The sequence below is a fragment of the Elephas maximus genome, chromosome 2 (genome assembly GCF_024166365.1).
Source record: "Elephas maximus indicus isolate mEleMax1 chromosome 2, mEleMax1 primary haplotype, whole genome shotgun sequence".
Classification (NCBI taxonomy): Eukaryota; Metazoa; Chordata; class Mammalia; order Proboscidea; family Elephantidae; genus Elephas; species Elephas maximus.
This window is the reverse complement of record NC_064820.1, coordinates 69,565,899-69,587,103: the sequence shown is the minus strand read 5'-3', so window position 1 is coordinate 69,587,103 and position 21,205 is coordinate 69,565,899. Positions and strand designations below refer to the sequence as shown.

The 21,205-nt window shown below is 38.4% G+C and overlaps 2 protein-coding genes across 6 annotated transcripts in view; one reads left to right on the top strand and one right to left on the bottom strand.

The window, feature by feature from the left end:
- Positions 1 to 19,538, bottom strand: part of CWC27 (CWC27 spliceosome associated cyclophilin) — a 255,184-nt gene extending 235,646 nt beyond the window's left edge. For 4 of the 5 annotated variants that reach the window (XR_007514683.1, XM_049864413.1, XM_049864420.1 and 1 more), the window contains exons 1-6: positions 19,400 to 19,538; positions 14,641 to 14,737; positions 10,905 to 11,017; positions 8,461 to 8,604; positions 4,183 to 4,281; positions 3,415 to 3,518 (exon numbers count right to left, since the gene is read on the bottom strand). Coding sequence is in view for 4 of the 5 variants with exons in the window: in XM_049864413.1 (XP_049720370.1) it covers positions 3,415 to 3,518; positions 4,183 to 4,281; positions 8,461 to 8,604; positions 10,905 to 11,017; positions 14,641 to 14,737; positions 19,400 to 19,441 (599 nt within the window). In the remaining variant the exon portion in view is untranslated. Of the gene's footprint in view, positions 1 to 3,414; positions 3,519 to 4,182; positions 4,282 to 8,460; positions 8,605 to 10,580; positions 10,699 to 10,904; positions 11,018 to 14,640; positions 14,738 to 19,399 lie in introns of those variants that run through there. The other variant, XM_049864428.1, reaches the window with a different exon arrangement.
- A 72-nt stretch (positions 19,539 to 19,610) lies between these two features.
- SREK1IP1 (SREK1 interacting protein 1) overlaps positions 19,611 to 21,205 on the top strand; it is a 48,573-nt gene continuing 46,978 nt past the window's right edge. Inside the window, exons 1-2 of the mRNA XM_049864613.1 lie at positions 19,611 to 19,691; positions 19,794 to 20,073. Of these exons, the coding sequence (XP_049720570.1) occupies positions 20,061 to 20,073 (13 nt within the window). The 5' untranslated portion in view covers positions 19,611 to 19,691; positions 19,794 to 20,060. The remainder of the gene's footprint in view (positions 19,692 to 19,793; positions 20,074 to 21,205) is intronic.

Genomic DNA, 21,205 nt, shown 5'->3' with positions numbered 1-21,205 from the left:
CCATGGGAAGAAAAAAACTAAGTTTATCTCCTTGGATTGATCTTCAGAAAAAAGTAGAAAATCCCAAGTAAGATAAATGACAAGTTATTAAACTCTCTCACAAATATTGAGAAAATAAAAGATCTGGCAATGAAAGAGGGTTCTTTTCTTTTTCTGCTTAAAACAAGATGCAATCAGTGACCATCACATCATTCCTATAACACATCTGCTATAAACTTAAAACAACAGAAACAAAAAAATTTGAGCCTCTTGTCAAGATAAATCATAGTGATGAAATATGTATGAATATAACAGAGACCTTTCACCCAGAGACAAATTACTCAAAATAAATAAAAGAATAAAAAGATACCAACTATATAGCTCTATAAGAAATTATTTTGCCACAAGGCATCAAATGTTTATTAAAGTATCTAATGTCTGACATTTTAAAAAAGCAATTTAACTTACTTTTTAGGATATCAAGGCAAGAAACTAGTATGTATTAAACATCTATTCTAGTGGGTATTTTCATATACTTCTCATTTAATCTTCATAAAAACCAGGTGTTCTACTTATTATAATCTCCATTTTATAAGATGAGGAAACTGAAGCTCAGAAAGATTAATAAACTTTGCCTTTCATTAACTGTTAGGCAGGATTACACCTAGAATTCTAGATTTTAAAAGCACAATAAAAATCTCTAATGTGGATGCTATAATTCAGCAAAAGAGTAAGTTGAAATCTAACTCTATAATACCCATTTTAATAAAACAGACAAAATTAATAATGTAAAAAATACTGCCCACATACAACACTAGGAACCCTAAAACATGGCATAAACACTATACAAAACATTACTAACAATGCACGAACACCCAAAGAGAAACTAGATAACTGGGAGCTCCTAAAAAAATCAAACACTTGTTGTGCTCATCCAAACACTTTATCAAAAGAGTGAAAAGACAACCTACAGAATGGGAAAATTTTTTGGCTATGACAAATCCAATCAGTGTCTAATCTCTAAAATCTACAAGAGACAGCAAATCCCCAACAACAAAAAGACAAATAACCTAATTAAAAAATGGGCAAAGGATATGAACAGGCACTTCAGCAAAGAAGACATTCAAGCGGCTAACAGATACATGAGGAAATGCTCACCATCATTAGCCATTAGAGAAACCCAAATCAAAACTACAATGAAATACCATCTCATCCCAACAAGGCTAGCATCAATACAAAAAACACAAAATAATAAACGTTGGAGAGGATGTGGAGAGACTAGAATACTCATACACTGCTGGTAGAAACGTAAAATGGTACAACTACTTTGGAGATTGATTTGGCGCTTCCTTAAAAAGCTAGAAATAGAAATACCATACGATTCAGCAATCCCACTCCTTGGAATGTATCCTAGAGAAATAAAAGCTGTCACAGAAATAGATGCATGCACACCCATGTTCACTGCAGCACTGTACACAATAGCAAAAAGATGGAAACAACCTAGCTGCCCATCAACAGATGAATGGATAAACAAATTATAGTATATTCAAACAATGGAATACTATGCAATGATAAAGAGCAACAATGAGTCCATGAAACATCTCATAACATGGAGGAATCTGGAAGGCATTATGCTGAGTGAAATTACCCAGTTGCAAAAGGAAAATATTGCATGAGACCACTATTATAAGAACTCAAGAAAAGATTTAAACACAGAAGAAAACATTATTTGATGGTTATGAGGGTGGGGAGGGGAGGAGGGGGTATTCACTAACTAGATAGTAGACAAGACTTATTTTAGATGAAGGGAAGGACTACACACAATACAGGGGAAGTCAGCACAGCTGGACTAAACAAAAAGCTAAGGAGTTTTCCTGAATACAACCAAATACTTCGAGGGACAGAGTGGCAGGGGGCGGGGGTCTGGGGATCACGGTTTCAGGAGACATCTAGGTTAATTGGTATAATAAAATTTATTAAGAAAATGTTCTGCATCCCACTTTGGTGAGTTGCATCCGGGGTCTTATAAAGCTAGCAAGTGGCCTTCTAAGATACATCAATTGGTCCCAACCCACCTGGAGCAAAGGAGAATAAAGAACATCAAAAACACAAGAAAAATATGAGCCCAAGAGACAGAAGGGCCACATAAACCAGACTCCATCAGCCTGAAACCAAAAGAACTAGATAGTGCCCGGCTACCACCAATGACTGCCCTGACAGGGAACACAACAGAGAATCCCTGATGGAGCGAGAGAAAAGTGGGGTGCAGAACTCGAATTCTAGTAAAAAGACTGGACTTAATGGTCTGAGACCTGAGGGACCCCAGAAGACACGGCCCCCAGACTCTCAGTTAGCCCAAAACTGAAACCATTCCTGAAGCCAACCCTTCAGATGAAGATTAGACTGGACTATAAGATATAAAATGATACTTGTGCAGAGAGTGCTTCCTAGCTCAGTGAGATACATCAGAGTAAATGGGCAGCTCCTGTCCAGAGGAGAGATGAGAAAGGAGAGGGGTACCGGAGCTGGTTGAATGGACACGGGAAATACAGGGTGGAGAGGAGGAGTGTGCTGTCACATTATAGAAAGAGCAACTAGGGTCACATAACAATGTGCGTATAAGTTTTTGTATGAGAAACTGACTTGAATTGTAAACTTTCACTTAAAGCACACACACACACAAAAAGGAGTGGGAGGAAAAAAATATTGTTCACAAAATACTGAAACTTATTTCAAAAATTTCTACTTTTAGAAAACTGTCCTCAGAAAATAATCCCTAATACAGAAATAGCTTTATATATAAATATATTCATAATAAGATTATTTTTAATAGCAACAAAAAGGAGTAAAAAGTTAAATTATGAAATCGTGCACTTATTACAAATAAAAAATATTCTTTATAGTTCATTTTCCATGTTCTTTATAACACATTGCCATCAAGTAGATTCCGACTCACAGTGACCCTACAGGACAGGGTAGAACTGCCCCGTTGGGTTTCCCAAGTTGCTGCCAGTGGATTCTAACTGCTGACCTTTTGGTTAGCACCCAAGCTCTTAACCACTGTGCCACCAGGGCTCCATACTCTTTATAGTGAACAGAGACTAATTTAAAAACAAGTAAAAAACAAAAGAAAAAAATTTCCACAACTCATTTATATAAATATTTGGTACTGTAGTTATAAAATTATTGCTTGTTAACATGGATTTCATACGGACCTGAGAAAAGATTTTTTAGCTTAAGTTACACTGTACTTGAGTGCAGAAAATGCTCATTTAGAAAAAAACACTAAGTTCAGAAACCTTCTTGGTTCTAACTGGCCTTTCCCTAACTGGTAAACGACTGTTACATAAAGAAATAAAGTGAACTAAATGAATTTTTTTTTTTTAAATGAATTAGCATTGCTTTTGAAATTGAAGAAAAGTCTACTGTGATTACTTTGTGCCTTTGGGTTTCAATTTCTTTACTTCTTCCTCTGGCTTCTCTTTTTTTGGCTTTTTAATTTCCCTTGGAATGATGTCATCAAAAGGATTAAACAAAACCTATGAAAAGAAATATTTTGAAAATACTATTTCAATTTTTTAATTTCATGAAAAATTAAAACCAATATTTAATTATACTGATCTTAGTGTATACCTTTTCCCCACACAGCCATTATTTGTGCAGTGACATATACATATATCACATACATATATATATATAGGTATATACATAGCATAAAGTCTTTCCATTTAGTCTCATTGGATTCTCCAATAATCCTATCGTTACTAAGTTAGGAAGATTTCATCCCTATTTTACAAAAGGGAAAAATATTCAAAAGAACTTAAATGATACATAGGAAGAGAGACAAACTCAGGTGTTTTAACTCCAAATCAAACACTGTTAACGACCTGGCTTCCTCATTGAAGGATCACTCTTAAATTAGCTATCACATCACTTCTCTGGGCAAAATAAACCTAATAAACCTAATTCCCCAAATTTTCCATTTTTATTCATTGGATTATCAGCTCTAGTTTCAACATTGAATTCAAACCCTTCAATTAAAAAAAAAAATCCTAATCAGAAGTTTTGCCTAAATAAATTACAGAGATAAAATCAGAGTTGTGTTGGTAATTTTGTATAAGTAAAGCCTGCATTCAATAGTTTAAGAATTCTAATGATCAATTCCTCTGAAATGACAATTTAAGGGCTGCATCATGCTCCTACCTCACAACTTTTTATTTTGTGTGGATTACGTGGTCTCTCTTCATCATCAATGTCTACTTCTGTCAGTCGCAGCATGTTATATACTGTATCCCCTGTCACCTAGCACATGAGAAAGAACGTTTAATTGCAAATATATTACATTCATCCTTTGAATTAAGGACGAACTTTAAAAAAAAACTGTAAAATAATTAGAGAAGAATATAATTACATAAGAGCATATATATTTAATAATGCAAATGAAGCAACTTTATTTTAAGGGAGAAAGAGCATGGATGGAATTCAAGCATTCAATAAGCTTTTTGGAAAATTTCCAATATATACTTAATATCAGTTTTTATTAAAAATAAAAGCACCTTCTTTATTTTAGGTGAAGGGAAGAACAACACACGATACAGGGGAAGTCAGCACAACTGGACTAATCCAAAAGCTAAGAAGTTTCCTGAATACAACCAAACACTTTGAGGGACACAGTAGCAGGGCCAGTGGTCTGGAGACCGTGGTTTCAGGGGACATCTAGGTCAAGTGGCATAACAAAGTGTATTAAGAAAACATTCTGCATCCTGCTTTGTTAAGTGACATCTGGGGTCTTAAAAGCTACCACGTGGCCATCTAAGATACATCAATTGGTCCCAACCCACCTGGAGCAAAGGAGAATGAAGAACACCAAGACATAAGGAAAATACGAGCCCAAGAGAAAGAAAGGGCCACATAAACCAGAGACTCCATCAGCCGGAGACTAGAAGAACTAGGTGGTGTCCGGCTACCACCAATGACTGCCCTGACAGGGAACACAACAGAGAATCCTTGACTGAGCAGGAAAAAAGTAGGTTTCAGGCTTCAAATTTTAGTAAAAAGACCAGACTTAATGGCCTGACTGAGACTGAAGGGACCCCAGAGGTCATGGTCCTGGACTCTCTGTTAACCCAAAACTAAAACCATTCCCAAAGCCTACTCTTCAGACAAAGATTAGACTGGACTATAAGACATAAAATGATACTGGTGAGAAGTGTGCTTCTTAGTTCAACTAGACAGGTGAGACTATGAGGGCAGCTCCTGACTATGAAGGCAGGGGGGGACAGGAGCTAGTTGAATGGACATGGGAAATACAGGGTGGAGAGAAGGAGTCAATGCGCTGTTACATTGCAGGGAGAGTAGCTAGGCTCACAAAACAATGTGTCTATATGTTTTTGCATGAGAAACTGACTTGAATTGAAAAATTTCACTTAAAGCACAATAAAAAAAGTAAAAACACCTACTGAATGACCATTTTTTATTCAAATATCATTAAAAATTCAGATTTCAGAATAAAAAATAGAGTAGAATAACAAAAATAACAAGAACAGTGTGGTAAGTGCTTTGCAGACTTTATCTCTTTAATCCTCACAAACATCACAAAAGTAGGTACTATCGTTATCTTCCTTCTACACATAAAGAAAACTGAGGCTCAAACTGGAGCCAACATTAACACCCCTTCTGACTTCTAACCACTACGTTATACTTTGTTTCAAATGTGTAAGTTATATAGGATCAATTATAAAAAATGACACAGAATGGCACCATTTTATTATGTACTGTGCTCTGGTGACACAGCAGTTAAAGTACTGGGCTGCTAACTGAAAAGTCGGCAGTTCAAACCCACTAGCAGCTCCTCAGGAGAAAGATGTGGCAGTCTGCTTCCAGAAAGATTACAGCATTGGAAACCCTATGGGGTAGTTCTACTCTCTCCTATAAGGTTGCTATGAGTCAGAAACAACTCAACAGCAGTGAGTTCTTATTTTTTAGAAATAATAGATGGGATTTCTATGAACATCAAATTACCTACAATGGAACAACAAGGAAGAACATGCCAACGCATATTTCTTAATCCACGTTATTCAATACTTGTTAAGCAACAATATTGCAATTGCTTGTCTCCTTTCACTCGACATTCCTCAAGAGTTTCTAAACAACACCAGTTTTCCATTGTGCTAATTTTATTTCTTCCCCTTCCATCATCACAAAATCCAGTTTTGCCTAGGATATGGGGAAACTATTCTTATTGAGCCAGCAGAGGGAGCTAATACACTACCCAGTGCCGTCGAGTCGATTCCGACTCACAGCGACCCTATAGGACAGAGTAGAACTGCCCCATGCAGTTTCCAAGAAAGGCCTGGTAGATTGGAACTGCCGACCTTTTGGTTAGCAGCTGTAGCTCTTAACTCCTATGCCACCAGGGTTTCCAATACACTAGTTGAGTCTAAATTGCCTAAGAATTAAAATACATAAAAATATATCTAAGGGAAGAAAGGAGAGAAAAAAAAAAAAACCTTCAGAATCCCTTTTAAGGAAAATTATCAAAAAATTCAACAGAAAGACTATTCCCTGATATGACATTAAATATCAAGCAAGATGAAAACCACATGGAGCACAGTTCTACTCTGAAACACGTGGGGTCACCATGAGTCAGGATTGACTTGACTAGCTTGGAGTTTGGGTTTTATTCAAAATAATATTTTCAGTAAAAAATTTCATCGTCAATACAACTTTCACTTATACTTAAGGAATTCATCATTTATAAAATAAATTTTAAACAACTAAAGGTTATTACATAGGTGACTTTGTAAAAATGTAAAAACAATTTTGGCTTAGTGACATCGTAGCTAATACAACTACTCCTCACTTATCGACTATCTCATCCAACATTTCACAGTTACGACAATAGTAAAAAATCTACTATCTGACTACCTTACACATTAACCACGCAGCCATGGCGGCAACAGCTGCAGGGCGTCCCCTCTCTTAAGGAGGGTCTCCAGTCAGCCTCCAAGAAACTGGGCCACACTGCCCTGAGCCCTCTGCTCCCTCCTGCCAGTGGGGGCACATCCAGCTGCCATGCATGGCCGCCCTCCTCCGTGGCCAGGGCCTTTGGGCAGACGCGCAGGCAGCACTGAGCCAGCAGGCGCTTGTTCTGGGTTCTTAGCTCCTTGAGGCCCGAAGCCCCGCAGCTCAAAATTGCTGTCGGGTGGCAAGGGAAAAAAGAAAGAGGCATCAGAGAGGGTGTTTGGAAGAAATGTGGGTGAGTTTAAGGACATCCCAAAGTGAGCCAAACTGGCCCGAAAGCCTCCACCTCAGTGGGGCGGGGTGCATAGCCAGGCTCCCAGCATCCTCGCAGGAAGCCCCAAGTCTTGGTGACTCTCCAGGCCCCAACGGCAGAGCAGGCTCTGGGATCATGAACACAGGGCTTTGCAGGGGTGGGAGTAGAGCTTTGAAGGTAGCTTCATGAGGAAAGCTCTGACCCAGCACAGGAGGAAGGTGAAATGGTTAAACTGTGGCCCCTTCCATCACACAACCCAGCTTTATCCAGCTTTGTCTCCTCCAAGCCTCCTTCTTCACAGAGAAATACTCCGTAACTGGACTCATCACAGTGATGAGCACATCAGTAAATCTTAGCTGTTATTATTTCTACCATCATATTTTCTTAAAAAAAAAAAAAATTGGATAAACGGTCTGAAAACAGAAAAAAAGAATCCCCCATTTTTGCATAATACTGATTGTCATGGATTGAATTGTGTCCTCCCAAAATATCTGTCAACTTGGCTAAGTCATGATTCCCAGTATTGTATGGTTGTCTACCATTCTGTCATCTGATGTGATTTCCCTATGTATTGTAAATTCTATTACTATGATGTAAAGAGATGGATTAGCAGCAGTTATATTGATGAGATTTACAAGATTAAACAGTGTTTTAAGCCAATCTCTTCTGCGATATAAAAGAGAGACGCAAGCAGAGAGACATGAGGACCTCCCACCTCCAAGAAGCAAGAGCCAGGAGAACAGTGCATCCTTTGGACTCAGGGTCCCTGCGCTGAGAAGCTCCTAGACTAGGGGAAGACTGATGACAATGACCTTCCTCCAGAGCCAACAGAGAAAGCTTCCCCTGGAAGTGACATCCTGAATATGGACTTTTACCTTACTAGACTGTGAGAGAATAAACTTGTTTGTTAAAGCCACCCACTTGTGGTATTTCTGTTATAGCAGCACTAGATAACTAAGACACTGATTTTCACATAACAACCTGGTCTTTGGAACCTAACCATGTAGGTAAGTGAGGAGTGTCTGTGTTATTGTGATTTAAAACAATAAAACTTTAGAGTAATAGCCATGAACTATTAATCTGAAACATGCAAGAAAGAATATAAATGGTCCTTCGTAGTTTGTTATAACAAAAATCTATACCATAGAAGCTTAAAGAATAATGTAATAAACCAAACCATAGGTTGAAGACAGTTAGACACTAACCTTTCCAAAGATGGTGTGCTTATTGTTAAGTTCATCTGCTCGACCCAGTGTAAAGAAAAACTGGCTGCCATTATCATGAGGACCAGCATTTGCCATGGCAACCAGTCCTCTCCGATTAAAACGCAACCGTGAGTGAAATTCATCCTGAAGCATAAAAAGGAAAAGGTTTAGTGAATGACCTTAGATACACTAAGAGCCTTCATATTTCATCAGTTGACCGGCAAGGTCCCAAACAACTTCTAATAAAAAAGGAAGTACTGTTCATTAACTGATTTTCAAGTGTAATCAAATCCAGTATTTACTATCCCTTCAGTGCTATTGTACTTGACTTCACTAGCCTTTACCCACTGCCATCAAGTTGATTTCAACCCATAGCAACCCTATAGTACAAAGCAGAACAGCCCCATAGAGTTTCCAAGGAGCGCCTGGTGGATTCAAACTGCCAACCTCTTGGTTAGTATCCATAGCTCTTAACCACTACGCCACCAGGGTTTCACTAGTGTTTATGTATCTCTAAATATACTTGTTCTTCGTAATTTATCCTATTTTGTGGAAGTTGCCTACCTACACAAAGAGGAACAGATCTCTAAGAGTTATTTCCCTATTCTTTCCATCCCTCAACATCATCTAATATTTTAGAACCTTCTATTATTTCTCCAAGAAAACCACCTTCAAACCACTGGGGAATCTTCTATTGCCCCTTCCCACCTTCATTCAGATTGTCATGAATGGTTGTGTTCTTCTTGCTTTTTAATTTAAGCTATCAACTATGACTGTGTTGTGTAATTTTACTGTTTTTTAAAGTCCAAAGTTGAATCTCCTCTAAATCAGCACTGTTCGCATTCGCCAATTTTCAAAGAGCAGAAGTAAGCCTTTCTAAGGTGGTTTTCTTGATATGGGAGCCTTGGTGGCACAGTGGTTAAGCACTCAGCTGCTAACCAAAAGGTTGGCAGTTTGAATCCACAAGCCACTCCACAGGAGAAAGATGTGGCTGTCTGCTTCCATAAAGATTTCAGTCTTGGAAACCCTATGGGACAATTCTACTCCATCCTATAGGATCATTGTGAGTCAGAATTGACTCAATAGAAATGGGTATGGTTTTTTTTTTCTTCTTTCTTGATATGGAAGGGCTTCATAACACACACACTAGTCTCTCAGTTAATAGGATTTCCATACAGACCTGAAACTAGACTCATTTATAATGCAGCCATTTTACATAATCAATGTTTTTCATAAAGGAAGTTATTTGTCCTTAATAAATGATCCTCAAGAGATCTATACTCAAAGAATCATAACTGTCTGGAATATTTACATTATATTGAAAATGACCTAATTAAAAAACTTAACAAGATAACTGTATAACCCTAAAATAATAAAGCAAAAATCACAAGTTAAGAAGGAACCATCAAAAAGAGCTCTGTCACATCAAACAATACAATAAAGGAATGTTTCCTGCTAGATGGAGGCTTTCAAATCATGAGACATCTCACTTTGGTAAAATATAAAATAGTATAACAGTGACATCTGAAACTTTTTAATAGCCATTCCACATTTTCTAAAGCCACTGTCATCTGGAAATTAAAGCAAAGAGTTTAAGTATTTTTCTCAAGAATCATTCAGACCCAGGAAAAGACGAAAGGATGCTCTAGACACTCTGTTCAATTAGTATAAACACAAAGCCTTCAAAAACTCCTATATTTTAAAGGCTATTAATGTTTCCTCATTCAAAGAACATGATATTGGTGCCATTAAATAAATAAAACCATAACTTTTAACTTTTACATGAACCTACTCTTATTCTCAATATATCATCTATGATATTGTTTTTCTTCTTAGATCTACACAGGCAGTTAAGAAATCAGACACCTATTCTTGATTGATACAATTTTCTTTTCTTTTTATTTTTTTTTAATGTTGCTTCTTCTGTTCTCCTTGTCATTTCCATTCTAGCATGCATTCTGTGCTGTAGTGGTCTACTATGTATATTTTAGAATGAATTACACGTTGTTGTTGTTAGGTGCCATTGAGTCAGTTCCAACTCATAGCGACCCTGATACACGTAGTATTTAAATAAACTGTTTTACAATAAGATAGCATATGCAAATATTCTGAACACTTACCTTTTACCTTTACAGAGCTGTAGAGATTAGATAGTCAGACATGGGGAAGTATGCCATATAGTCTTTTTTTGTAACTCACATTTTCCTCACAACCACCTTTATCTCCACCTGAATAAATCTAGCATAAAAGTCTATCATAAGACAATTAAAAAAAAAAAATCCTTTATAGATAAAGCATTGGTCTTATTTCTGTACAATCATAAATATGTGACAGGCATTTGATTTTGTGTACTAATGTGAATTGTTTTTTCTTCTTGTGGGGTACAATCATTTTCCATTAAGCAATCCAAATTGAACTGCAAATAAATAATAATTCAGTCTCACCTTGAATGGGGCCCCATAGATAGAATCTCCACCAGCCCCTGTGCCAGTAGGATCTCCCCCTTGGACTATAAATCCAGGTACAACTCTATGAAAAATGGTGTTGTCATAATAAGCTGAAAAAATACATATAATTTATTAATGTTTAAAACGGTACATTTATAAGTTATCCGAATTAATACAGCTAGAGTCACAAGGTTTTTTTTTTGGAGAATGTTAATAGTCTCCCAAACTGAAACCTTTTCTTCCCCACTTAATAATAGACTATCTACACAAAACAGTAAACGTTTCTACAGAAACCATGGCTGTTGCTTTGTTTTGTTTTTATTTCCAGGACTCTCTCAAACTTGAATTACAGTTTTCAAAATTAATATTTTAGTTTTGGTATAGTTCAGTGGTCCTCAGCGGAAGGGAGGGGGACCATTTTGACTCCAGAAAACATCAGTAAATCACTGGAAACATTTTTGGTTATCTCGACTGGGGGATGCCACTGGCATCTAGTGGATAGATGCCAAAGGTACTGCTAAGCATCCTACAATGCACAGGGTAGCCCCATGACAGAGCATAATTGGCCCTAAATGTCAACAGTGCTAAGATTGAGAAACCTGGTAGAAATTAATGCCTTTTTTCCTACTTCTTCCTCTTCTCCTCATAGAAAATAACACACAAACTATGTACAGAACCACAATATATCAAAATTATTTGATTATATGTCTAGCATATCAATGTACTCTCAAGAAACTTCTAACAAATAAAAGAGATGAATAATAAGACAATATATAATTGAGTTCAATTAGACTCTGCTAAATGATAGAAAATATTATTTATATTTATACATAAATATGTAATCTGGAATCTGTAAACACACAGGAGAGGTCGTATATGTTCTCCTATACTGTAGTACTTATTATCTGGAACCCAGAACGCCAAGGAGACTTCATGGAGGAGAAAGAAGTTAACTTGGGTATGGTAGAAGCATGACATCTCAAGGAGGCAAAGCATGAGCAAAGAATTTGGTGGAGGTGGAAGAGCAAGAATTAGGGTTCGACTAGAGCAGAGAGTTTTTATTAAAAGGTAGCAAATATGGCCCATAAGCACATGAAAAGATGTTTAACATCATTAGTCATCGGGGAAATGCAAATCAAAACCACAATGAAATACCCACATACATTACTAGTGGGAATGTAAAATGGTATAGCCACTGCAGAAAACAGTTTGGAGATTCCTCAAAAAATTAAATATAGAATTACCATATGACCCAGCAACTCTACTTCTCTATATATACCCAAAAGAATTAAAAACAGGTATTCAAACAAATAAACCCTGGTGGTAGAGTGGTTATGAGCTATGGCTGCTAACCAAGAGGTCGATGGTTCGAATCCACCAGGCACTCCTTGGAAACCCTATGGGGCAGTTCTACTCTATCCTATAGGGTTGCTATGAGTCAGAATTGACTCGACAGCAACAGGTTTGTTGGGGGTTTTTTTGGTATTCAAACAAATACTTCTACATGAATATTCACTGCATCACTATTCACAATATCCAAAAGCTGGAAACAACCCATATGTCCAGTGGAATATTACTGAGCCATAAAAAAGGAATGAAGTACTGATACATGCTACAACATGGATGAACTTCAAAAAGATTATGCTAAGCGAAATATATGAAATATTCTGAATAGGTAAATCTATAGACATGGAATGCAGATTAGTAATTGCCAGGGGCTGGGAGAGAAAGGGACAAAGAGTCACTGCTTAACGGGTATGGAGTTTTCATTTGGGGTGATGAAAATGTTTTGGAACTAAATAGGGATGGTGATTGTACAACACTGTGAACATACTAAATGCCACTGAATTGTACACTTAGATTCTTATTCTTAAAAACAGGGAAATAATTTTTTTTTTGTTGTCATTGAATTCCAATATCATTTAACTTAAGAACCTTGTTTCTTTATCATTGTCATATTGTATCCAGATGTTTTCTGTTTCTTCCATTCACCTGGTTGTAGATTGCAATTCACCATTCATTCTTTCTAATGTTTATAAACTTTCACTCTCCTTCTGTAATATTTGAGCTTTCCATTCTTTAAAACTTCTTTCCAGAAACCAGTCTATTTTGTGTCTCCTATGTTTCTCAGCTTTGTTGACAGTTATTTGAGGATTCTCTGACTGAACTACCTGTCTGGCTCTATTTCTTTCCTGCCTGCCACAGCAATTATTAATAATGGTGTTTGCAGATACCTTTTCTGTTTTTCCTTTCTTGAGTTTTTTCTTTTTTTTTTGGTCTAGGGATTTTTTTATGCCTTAAACCTTCCCCTGGTAATTATATATTTATCTAATTATGTATTTGGAGAGCTCTCACTGTACCCTACTACCACTGCTTTGGATTCTCTTTCATATCTTGCTTTTGACTCAAAATGCTATTTCCTGATACCTTGAATAACCTTATCTGTCTCTAGAAATCAGATATAAATTTGAAGGACAATGATTTACTGCTACTGGAGATATTCAAAACCATATGCAATGTATTCTAAAAGCCAACAAGAAGCTCCAAAAATGTTTGGAATGTTTAGTTTCCCTAAGAGAATATTCTGAAGGGAAAAACACTCAGGTAGATATATAACTCTGCATAGTTCTCTAAAAAGAAAAATAGTCACTGTATGACTCAAATATAAAAAATATTAAAGATACTGATAATAACAGCACTGAAGGCTAGATGGAAGGCTTCATAGAAAAAGTTGAATTTTGAACAGACATTTAAAAACAGGTAAGACTTAAAGAGTAAAGAAAGGAAGAGAAAGTATTCCAGAAAGGAGAACTACTATGAGGATATACATCAAAGTGGAAAAGAAAAGAAACTACTCAGGAAATAAAGACAGTGGTCAACTGAAACTATGTGGTGGGTACAATGAGAAATAAAGTTAGAAAGCTAGGGAGCCATCCTACCTAAGGATTCAAATACCAGATGAATAAACAAGAGGGTATGGAGATTAACAATCAGAGAAAGGAAGACCAGGTAAGAGGTAATTATAGCCACTATGCAGGTGAAAGTCAAAGCAGTCTGGAGAAGAAATTAAGCTTGGTTTTGTAACAGTTTAGTTGGAGCTGGGAATCTTTGGGTGGTGCAAACAGTTAAGCACTTAGTTGCTACCCGAAAGGTTGGCAGTTCGAACCTACCCACAGGCACCTGGGAAGGCTTCCAAAAGGTCATAAACATGAAAACTCTATACAGCAAAGTTCTACTCCATAACACGTGTGGTCACCATGGGTCAGAATCGACTTTATAGCAACTGATAGCTGGAGCTGACAGTAATAGGGCTCAAGTATAAAAGTTCACTAGACAATTAAAAATGTAAAACTGGAGCTGAGAAGAAATGGCTGGAGTTTTAAATTTAGTAGTCATTTGGGTGAAGGTAAAAACTGAATAGCAAAGAGAATAGGGAACTAGAGGCAATTTTGGGGAACACCCACATTTAGAGGATGAAATAAAGAAGTAGAAGTTAGCAAAGGTGATAAAAAGGATCAAAGTATTCCTTGATGAGACAAATTTTTCTGTTAAAATTATATAGATTTATTTGGGAAATAATTTTCCTCTCTCTGTTTCCTGACACGTAGCTCAACATCAGATCTTTCATACCAATTTAACACCAGTCTTCGAAGTTGTCAAAAAATACACTGCAGCTTAATTTTAAATTAACAAAAATGTATCCTACTGAATGAAACTCAAGACTTACGATTACCTTCCAAACAAAGCTGAATAAAATTTCTGCAAGCTTTAGGGGCTTCTTTTGACCATAATTCTATGTCAATATCTCCAGCTGTAGTTTTCATTAAAACCTGTAGAAAGAATATTACATTGTTATATTAAATTATCATTTTACTTAATCATCAGCTGAATGGCTGTTCAACTTGTAGCATTCACTAGTGGATTTTAAAATAAAATTAGAAACTTTGCTTGGCTTTTGTTGTAATTCTCAACAAAATTTCAAATATTCACTGCGGCTCATTGTAAAAGTTTCCCGTTGCATCACTTCTCGTAAAACTGGTGTAGCAAATTAAGAAAAGTCAGCAATGAAATTGTGATACTTTAAGACAATTTTACAATGATCTTTTTACATATAAACACCCTACTTGCTCATTTAAAATCACACTATTCCTAAATTACTAATATCCTTAATTTAATTCTAGGTTTAGTACTTACTAAAATGGTATGTCTTAAAAATCTCCACCTATATTAAATATAATCATTTGATAGAAAAAAAAAATTTATATTTTATTTTTTTCTATCAGCTCATAGACAGTTACTCCCTAGAAGAACTAGCTGTGCTGCAATAATCAAAACCCCTGTAAGCTGAGGAACAGCTTATAGCTGTCATTAATAACCAAAAAGATTAGCCTCAAAATTTGAATACTGTAGCACAGCTGGAGCCCAGTTTCTCCAGTATCACTTTTTTATTTTTTCCCCCAGTGTCTCCAAGTAGATCAGTGTCAATAAATGTCATTTAGAATATTCTTACAAATAAAGATTATCCAATGTAACTTTTTTTTTTAATGAGGCTATTTTCACGGGTAGTTAATGTCATGGACATAAACCGCACTCTTTATGTCCAAAACTCATTTACCTGACTTCCACAAATATACTTTTTTTGGAACTGGAAGCAAGCTTTAAAATCATTCAAATAAGACCCCACCTTTTACAGATGGGAAACCTGGTGGTGTAGTGGTTAAGTGCTATCTATGGCTGCTAACCAAAAGGTCGGCAGTTCCAACCCACCAAGTGCTCCTTGGAAACTCTACAGGCAGTTCTACTGTTGCTATGAGTCAGAATCAACTCATCATTAAAGGATTTGGTTTGTTTTTTTTAACAGATGGGAAACCCTGGTGGTGTAGTAGTTAAGAGCTATGGCTGCTAACCAAAAGACTGGCAGTTTGAATCCACCAGGCGCTCCCTGGAAACTCTATGGGGCAGTTCCACTTTGTCCTGTCAGGTCGCTCGCTGTGAGTCAGAATTAACTCGAGGGCAACAGGTTCGATTGCTTTTTTTTTACAGATAGCTCAGAGAGATTGTAAATTGTCACAAATCAGAGAGTTTGTTAATGACAAAACGGGAATAGCACCTGGCTCTCCTCCCTCTCAAAAGTCCTGGTGGTGCAGTGATTAAAATACTCAGCTGCTAATCCAAAGGCCAGAGGCTTGAACTCACCAGCTTCTCTGAGGGAAAAAGATGTGGCAGTCTGCTTCCGTAAAGATTACAGCCTTGGAATCCCTATGGGGCAGCTCTACTCTGCCCTTACAGGATAATGAGTTGGAATTGACTTGACGGCAATGGGTTTGGTTTTTTGGTTTTCTCCGCCCTCCCGGGGCAGTGCCTTTACTATAACACATTGCCTTTGAATTTCTTTTTCAGAAGCCTAGATACACTGCAGTAAGTTATATAACATTGGTGAAATCATTGTACCTTTGGGGGCTTTTACTAGCTACATAGCTCTCTTCTTCAACAACCATGGGGTGGGGGGAGTGAAAATATCTATGTTGTGGTAGCTTCTAAAATGGTTTCCTTAACCCTAAAAAAATACAAAAGAACTAGAAATGCAACACGTACAATTTTCTCAGTCCACTAAACTTCCTTTACAAAAAGAAGGGGACATTTGTTAAATGTCCTCCATGTGTCAGCTTCTATGTCAAACACTTTACATATTTTATCTCATTTAATCCTCATGTACAAGGTATCATTACTCCCATTTTACTTATCCCATTTAACCCTCACGTACAAGGTATCATTACTCTCATTTTGCTTATAAGAAACACTCACATAAAGTAACTTATCTGAGTTACTTTACACAGTGAATGACTTGAGCCCAGTGCTACCTGGCCCTGCCATGTATCTCAAGGGAAATCTCTGGATTACTCTGGACACAACTGATTTCAATACGGATCACTGCCTAAGTCAAAGGCGACAATATATTGTCTGGATATGAGCAAGGCCTTTTAACTTGGCATAGTATGAAACAATGCCCAAAAAAGACACTCCAAACCAAACCTACTGGATTCTCAGTCTCCCAGAAAGCATACTATTAGAACGCAAATTGATAGGCTGGGTAACTCCCTCCACCTTGGACTGTATCTATAACTACACTGTGCAACACCTGATTTTCCATGGACCTGATGTACATCCCAGTATACCTAAAAAAAAAAAAAAAAAAAAAAGCAGCAGCCTGTCCTTCTTCATTATCCCCATGTATACTTGAAATAAAGGAGTCCTGGTGGCACAAAGAGTTAAGTGCTAGGGTGCCAACTGAAAGGCTGGCGGTTTAAACTCACCCACTGGCTTCGTAGAGAAAGACCTGATGATCTGCTTCCATAAAGATTACAGCCAAGAAAAAGCTATGGGGTGGTTCTACTCTGTCACATGGGGTCACTATGAGTCAGAATCGATTCTATGGAACCTAACAACAACAAACTTGAAATAAAACACTGTTGTTAAAGGGAACCTAGACATGTCTTCTCTTCCTTGTAACCCTGAATCAATGATCTCCAATTATAATTGCTTATATGTTATTTTGAACATACAAAACATGACATTTAAAAAATTAAAGGAGAAAATAAATACAAATAAAAGTGTGAAGATTTTCTTCCCATACTCCATGGGTGGTTTTGCACACCCCCTGAAGTGTGCAATGACCAGTTTATGAACCATTGATGTTGGCGAAGAATACTGAATATATCATCCACTGCCAGAAGAGTAAACAAATTTGTCTTGGAAGAAGTACAGCCAGAATGCTCCTTACTTTGGACATGTTATCAGGAGGGACAAGCCTCTGGAGAAGGACATGATGCTTGATAAACTCAGTGAAAAAGAGGAAGACCTCAATGTTATGGACTAATACAGTGGCTGCAACAATGGGCTCAAACATACCAACAATTGTGAGGATGGCAAACGGCCGGGCAAAATTTGTGCTGTTACATATAAGGTTGCCAGGAGTCGGAGCTGACTGGAGGGCACCTAACAACAACAACTATTAAAAAAACTGATGAGGTTAAGGAGGGGCAGGGAATGCTGAGATGCTGGGCATGATGAATGAGGTTTGCTATTTCATAGCAGGTTCTATATGAAAGACCTCTCTGCTCAGTTGACATCTTAGCAGGAAAAAGGGCATACCAGGGAGAGTATCAGCACATGTGAAAGCCCTGCCTGGCAGGCTGGGCAATCTATCCAGTCTTCTACCAGTGTTTATCAACTGGGAGTGATATTATCTCCAAGAAACATTTGGAAATATGAGGGGGGAGGTATTTTGGGTTTTCACGATGATGTGTGTGGGGGAGAGGGAACAAATGCTAATGCCCAGGAGATGTTCAAAAAACAAAGAATTTAAAGAATTATTCTGCCCAAAAGACCCACTACAACTTTTGCTGGAGATAGCTGCTACAGTATTTTTGTTTTTGTTGTTTTCATATTGCCCTTGTTACATTACCAAATGTCCCTCAATAGAATACTGGATAATTTAGGATACAGTCATACAACAGAATTTTAACTTCAGCAAATTTAGTTTATCCTAATTCACCTATATACTTCCAGTCACACTATTTTCTCCATTATGCTGGTTCATCAAATTTCGTGTGTGATATAAACTAGCTCTCAGTTCAAGAATTCAGGTGACATTTATTCCACTGCTGATTCCTCTGCCCCACTTTGCATTCAAACACCCTGGGCAGGAATTGACACACCTTAACCACCAAATCTATCAGGAAATCATTCTCCCATTCAAATGTGAGAACATTCCCCATTCCCCACTCTCTCTAACTAAAAATCACCTCATGTTTTAAGACCAGCTAAGATACCCTCTCCATGAAGCTTTTCCGAACTTTCTCAGTTCCTCACCTCCTCAGTACTACCATAGCTATACACCCCTCTCTCCACAGCCCACAAACCAAACGTATCATAAGATTTTTCTGTACTATGCCTGTCTCCCAAACTAAACAATAAGCTCTTCCAGGGCAACGACTAGGCCTTACCCACCCATCTTTGGAGCCCCAGAGAATAATGCAGGCGCTCGTTGGAAACTCTATAGGGCAGTTCTACTCTGTCCTATAGGGTCGCTATGAGTCGAATTCGACTCGACGGCAGTGGAGTTTTTTGGTGCCCAGCAGAATTCAATAAATGATTCTAGAACGAATGGTGAAAGAGAGATCCCCAAATTAAGCAAAGAATATGTCAAATTTTAAAATGCACTTTTAAAAGCCTAAGGCCCTAAAAAATACCGGCATGAGTTGAGTTGAGAGCAGGAAATAATAAGGCTTGAGGGTTGGAAGATGGAGTAATCTCCACCTGAAGACTCTCATGTATATGTTGAGCAATGCCAGCCTACGGTTTTCGGCGCAATCATGTTCGGAGACAGAGAGAAATACACCACTGGTCTCTCCCAACGGTAAGACCCCAAACTCTCCTAACTGAGGAGGTTACCCTTCGCGGAGCCCAGGGACCCTAGGTGAGGCTCTCACCTTCCCGTTTGTGGGAGGCTCCTGGATGTAGATGTTGCTCATCCTGGTCGGTGTTCAGGAATCTGCTCCTTATTAGGAAGAAGAGCTGACGGACGGCCACTAGAGCTGTCCGCCTATCAGTACACGCTTCCTTATGTTGGGTGGTCGCAGAAAGCTCCGGTCAGTTGAAGTCCTGCAAAACTGCAACACCAAACACTATTCTTTCCCAAAACTAACGCCTCACGGACGCCGCCATGTTGCTCCCGGACTCCAGCACCGCCAACGCTGAGAAGGGGTTTCCAATGTCTTCCAGGTAATGAGAAAAGAGTCTCAACCTTCTTACTTAAATGTAATTTCTACCAAAATATTTAAAGGAACTATATACAAATCTTGTTGGTGTTGACTTTCACTACAGGAGAATGCAGGTCATACCCATCCCCCGAAGCTGGCAGTAATGGTTCGGTCCATGTGTGTTCAGCCATATGACTCGCAAGGAAACTGCATGGACGGCTGCTTGGTTCCGCTATATCCAGAGGTTTATAGGGCCTTCCGAGGCTAAGTAGTGGAGGTTTCGCGGCGCCGGTGGAAGAGGCCGCTTTGGCTGTGCGTTGTCCTCGCGGCCGGTGGGAAGCGAGCGCGCCCTTAGAAGGCAAGGGCTCCAGCGACCTCTCTTGCCAGCGCCATGGCAGTCCCAGGTGAAGAGCGACGGCGGGGCTCCTGGGTCCCGGAGGGCAAGGGAATGGGTAGAGTGGGATGTAGTGGGCTGTGGACTAGAGTATAGTGCCCAAGGCGATTTAGACGGAGACGTTAAAATTGACTGCAGGTAGTTTGGTTTACTGGGAAGTTTTGATTCCAAAAATAAACTGATGAGAAAGAAACTATCTCATCCACCTCTAACCAAGCCCCGGCTGCTCTAGGATTACGGGGCACGCTTAAAGGAGGAAAAAAGGAAGCCAGAGGCAGTAGGCAGTGTCTGTAGGCCTAAGGGGGTGGGTGGCCGAGAAAAATTGACCTGCCCCCCTTTTTTTTTTTTTTTTTGGTATGGCTGAAAAAAAAATTTTTTTTTTTTTTTTTAAGTGGGCAGCACTTGGCGAACCCAAGTAGCGAGAGGCATTGTTCGTAGTGGAAATCGCCGGGATGAAACAGGCCACTGGGGTTCTAGGTCCAACTTTTCCTTTTGTATGATGTCCTTGTGGTGTGGCCGTGGACCAGTCGCTTTGCCCTTCTTGGCCTCAATTTCCAAATCTGTAAAAGAAGGAACTTTGTTGCTTATGTCTAAGGTTCCTTCCAACACTTAGATTCTGTGTCCATAAAGAATTACTGTCATGTGCCGTCGAGTAGATTCCAACCCACAGTGGCCCTGTAGGACAGGTTAGAACTATCCCATAATGTTTCCTAAGCTTAAATCTTTATGGGAGCAGATCGCCAGGTCTTTTCTCCCACGGAGCAGCTGGTGGGTTCCAATCGAGTAACCACTGCTCCACCTGGGTTACTGACCTAAAAACGGTGAACCCTGCAGATTTAGTGCACCAGAGAATTAGTCCTCCACAACTATCACCTTACTCTTAAATTCTAGTAGGGGAAAGCATCTCCTTAAGTTTTGTGACAATGTGTTTCTTGGAACACTGGTTGCAGGAGATGTTTTGAGACAAAGTTCACACTGTACCCCTTCTCAGTCTGGAAATTCACAGTAAACTTTAGTATAGAAAAAATTCTGAGAAGTGCTAAGTTTCAGAAGCCCTAGTTTTGTTTAAACCTGCCTTCCCAATATTATTTGACCTTGTTCTTTGACCTGTGGCAGCCTTTTCAGAAATGTATTTTGCCTAT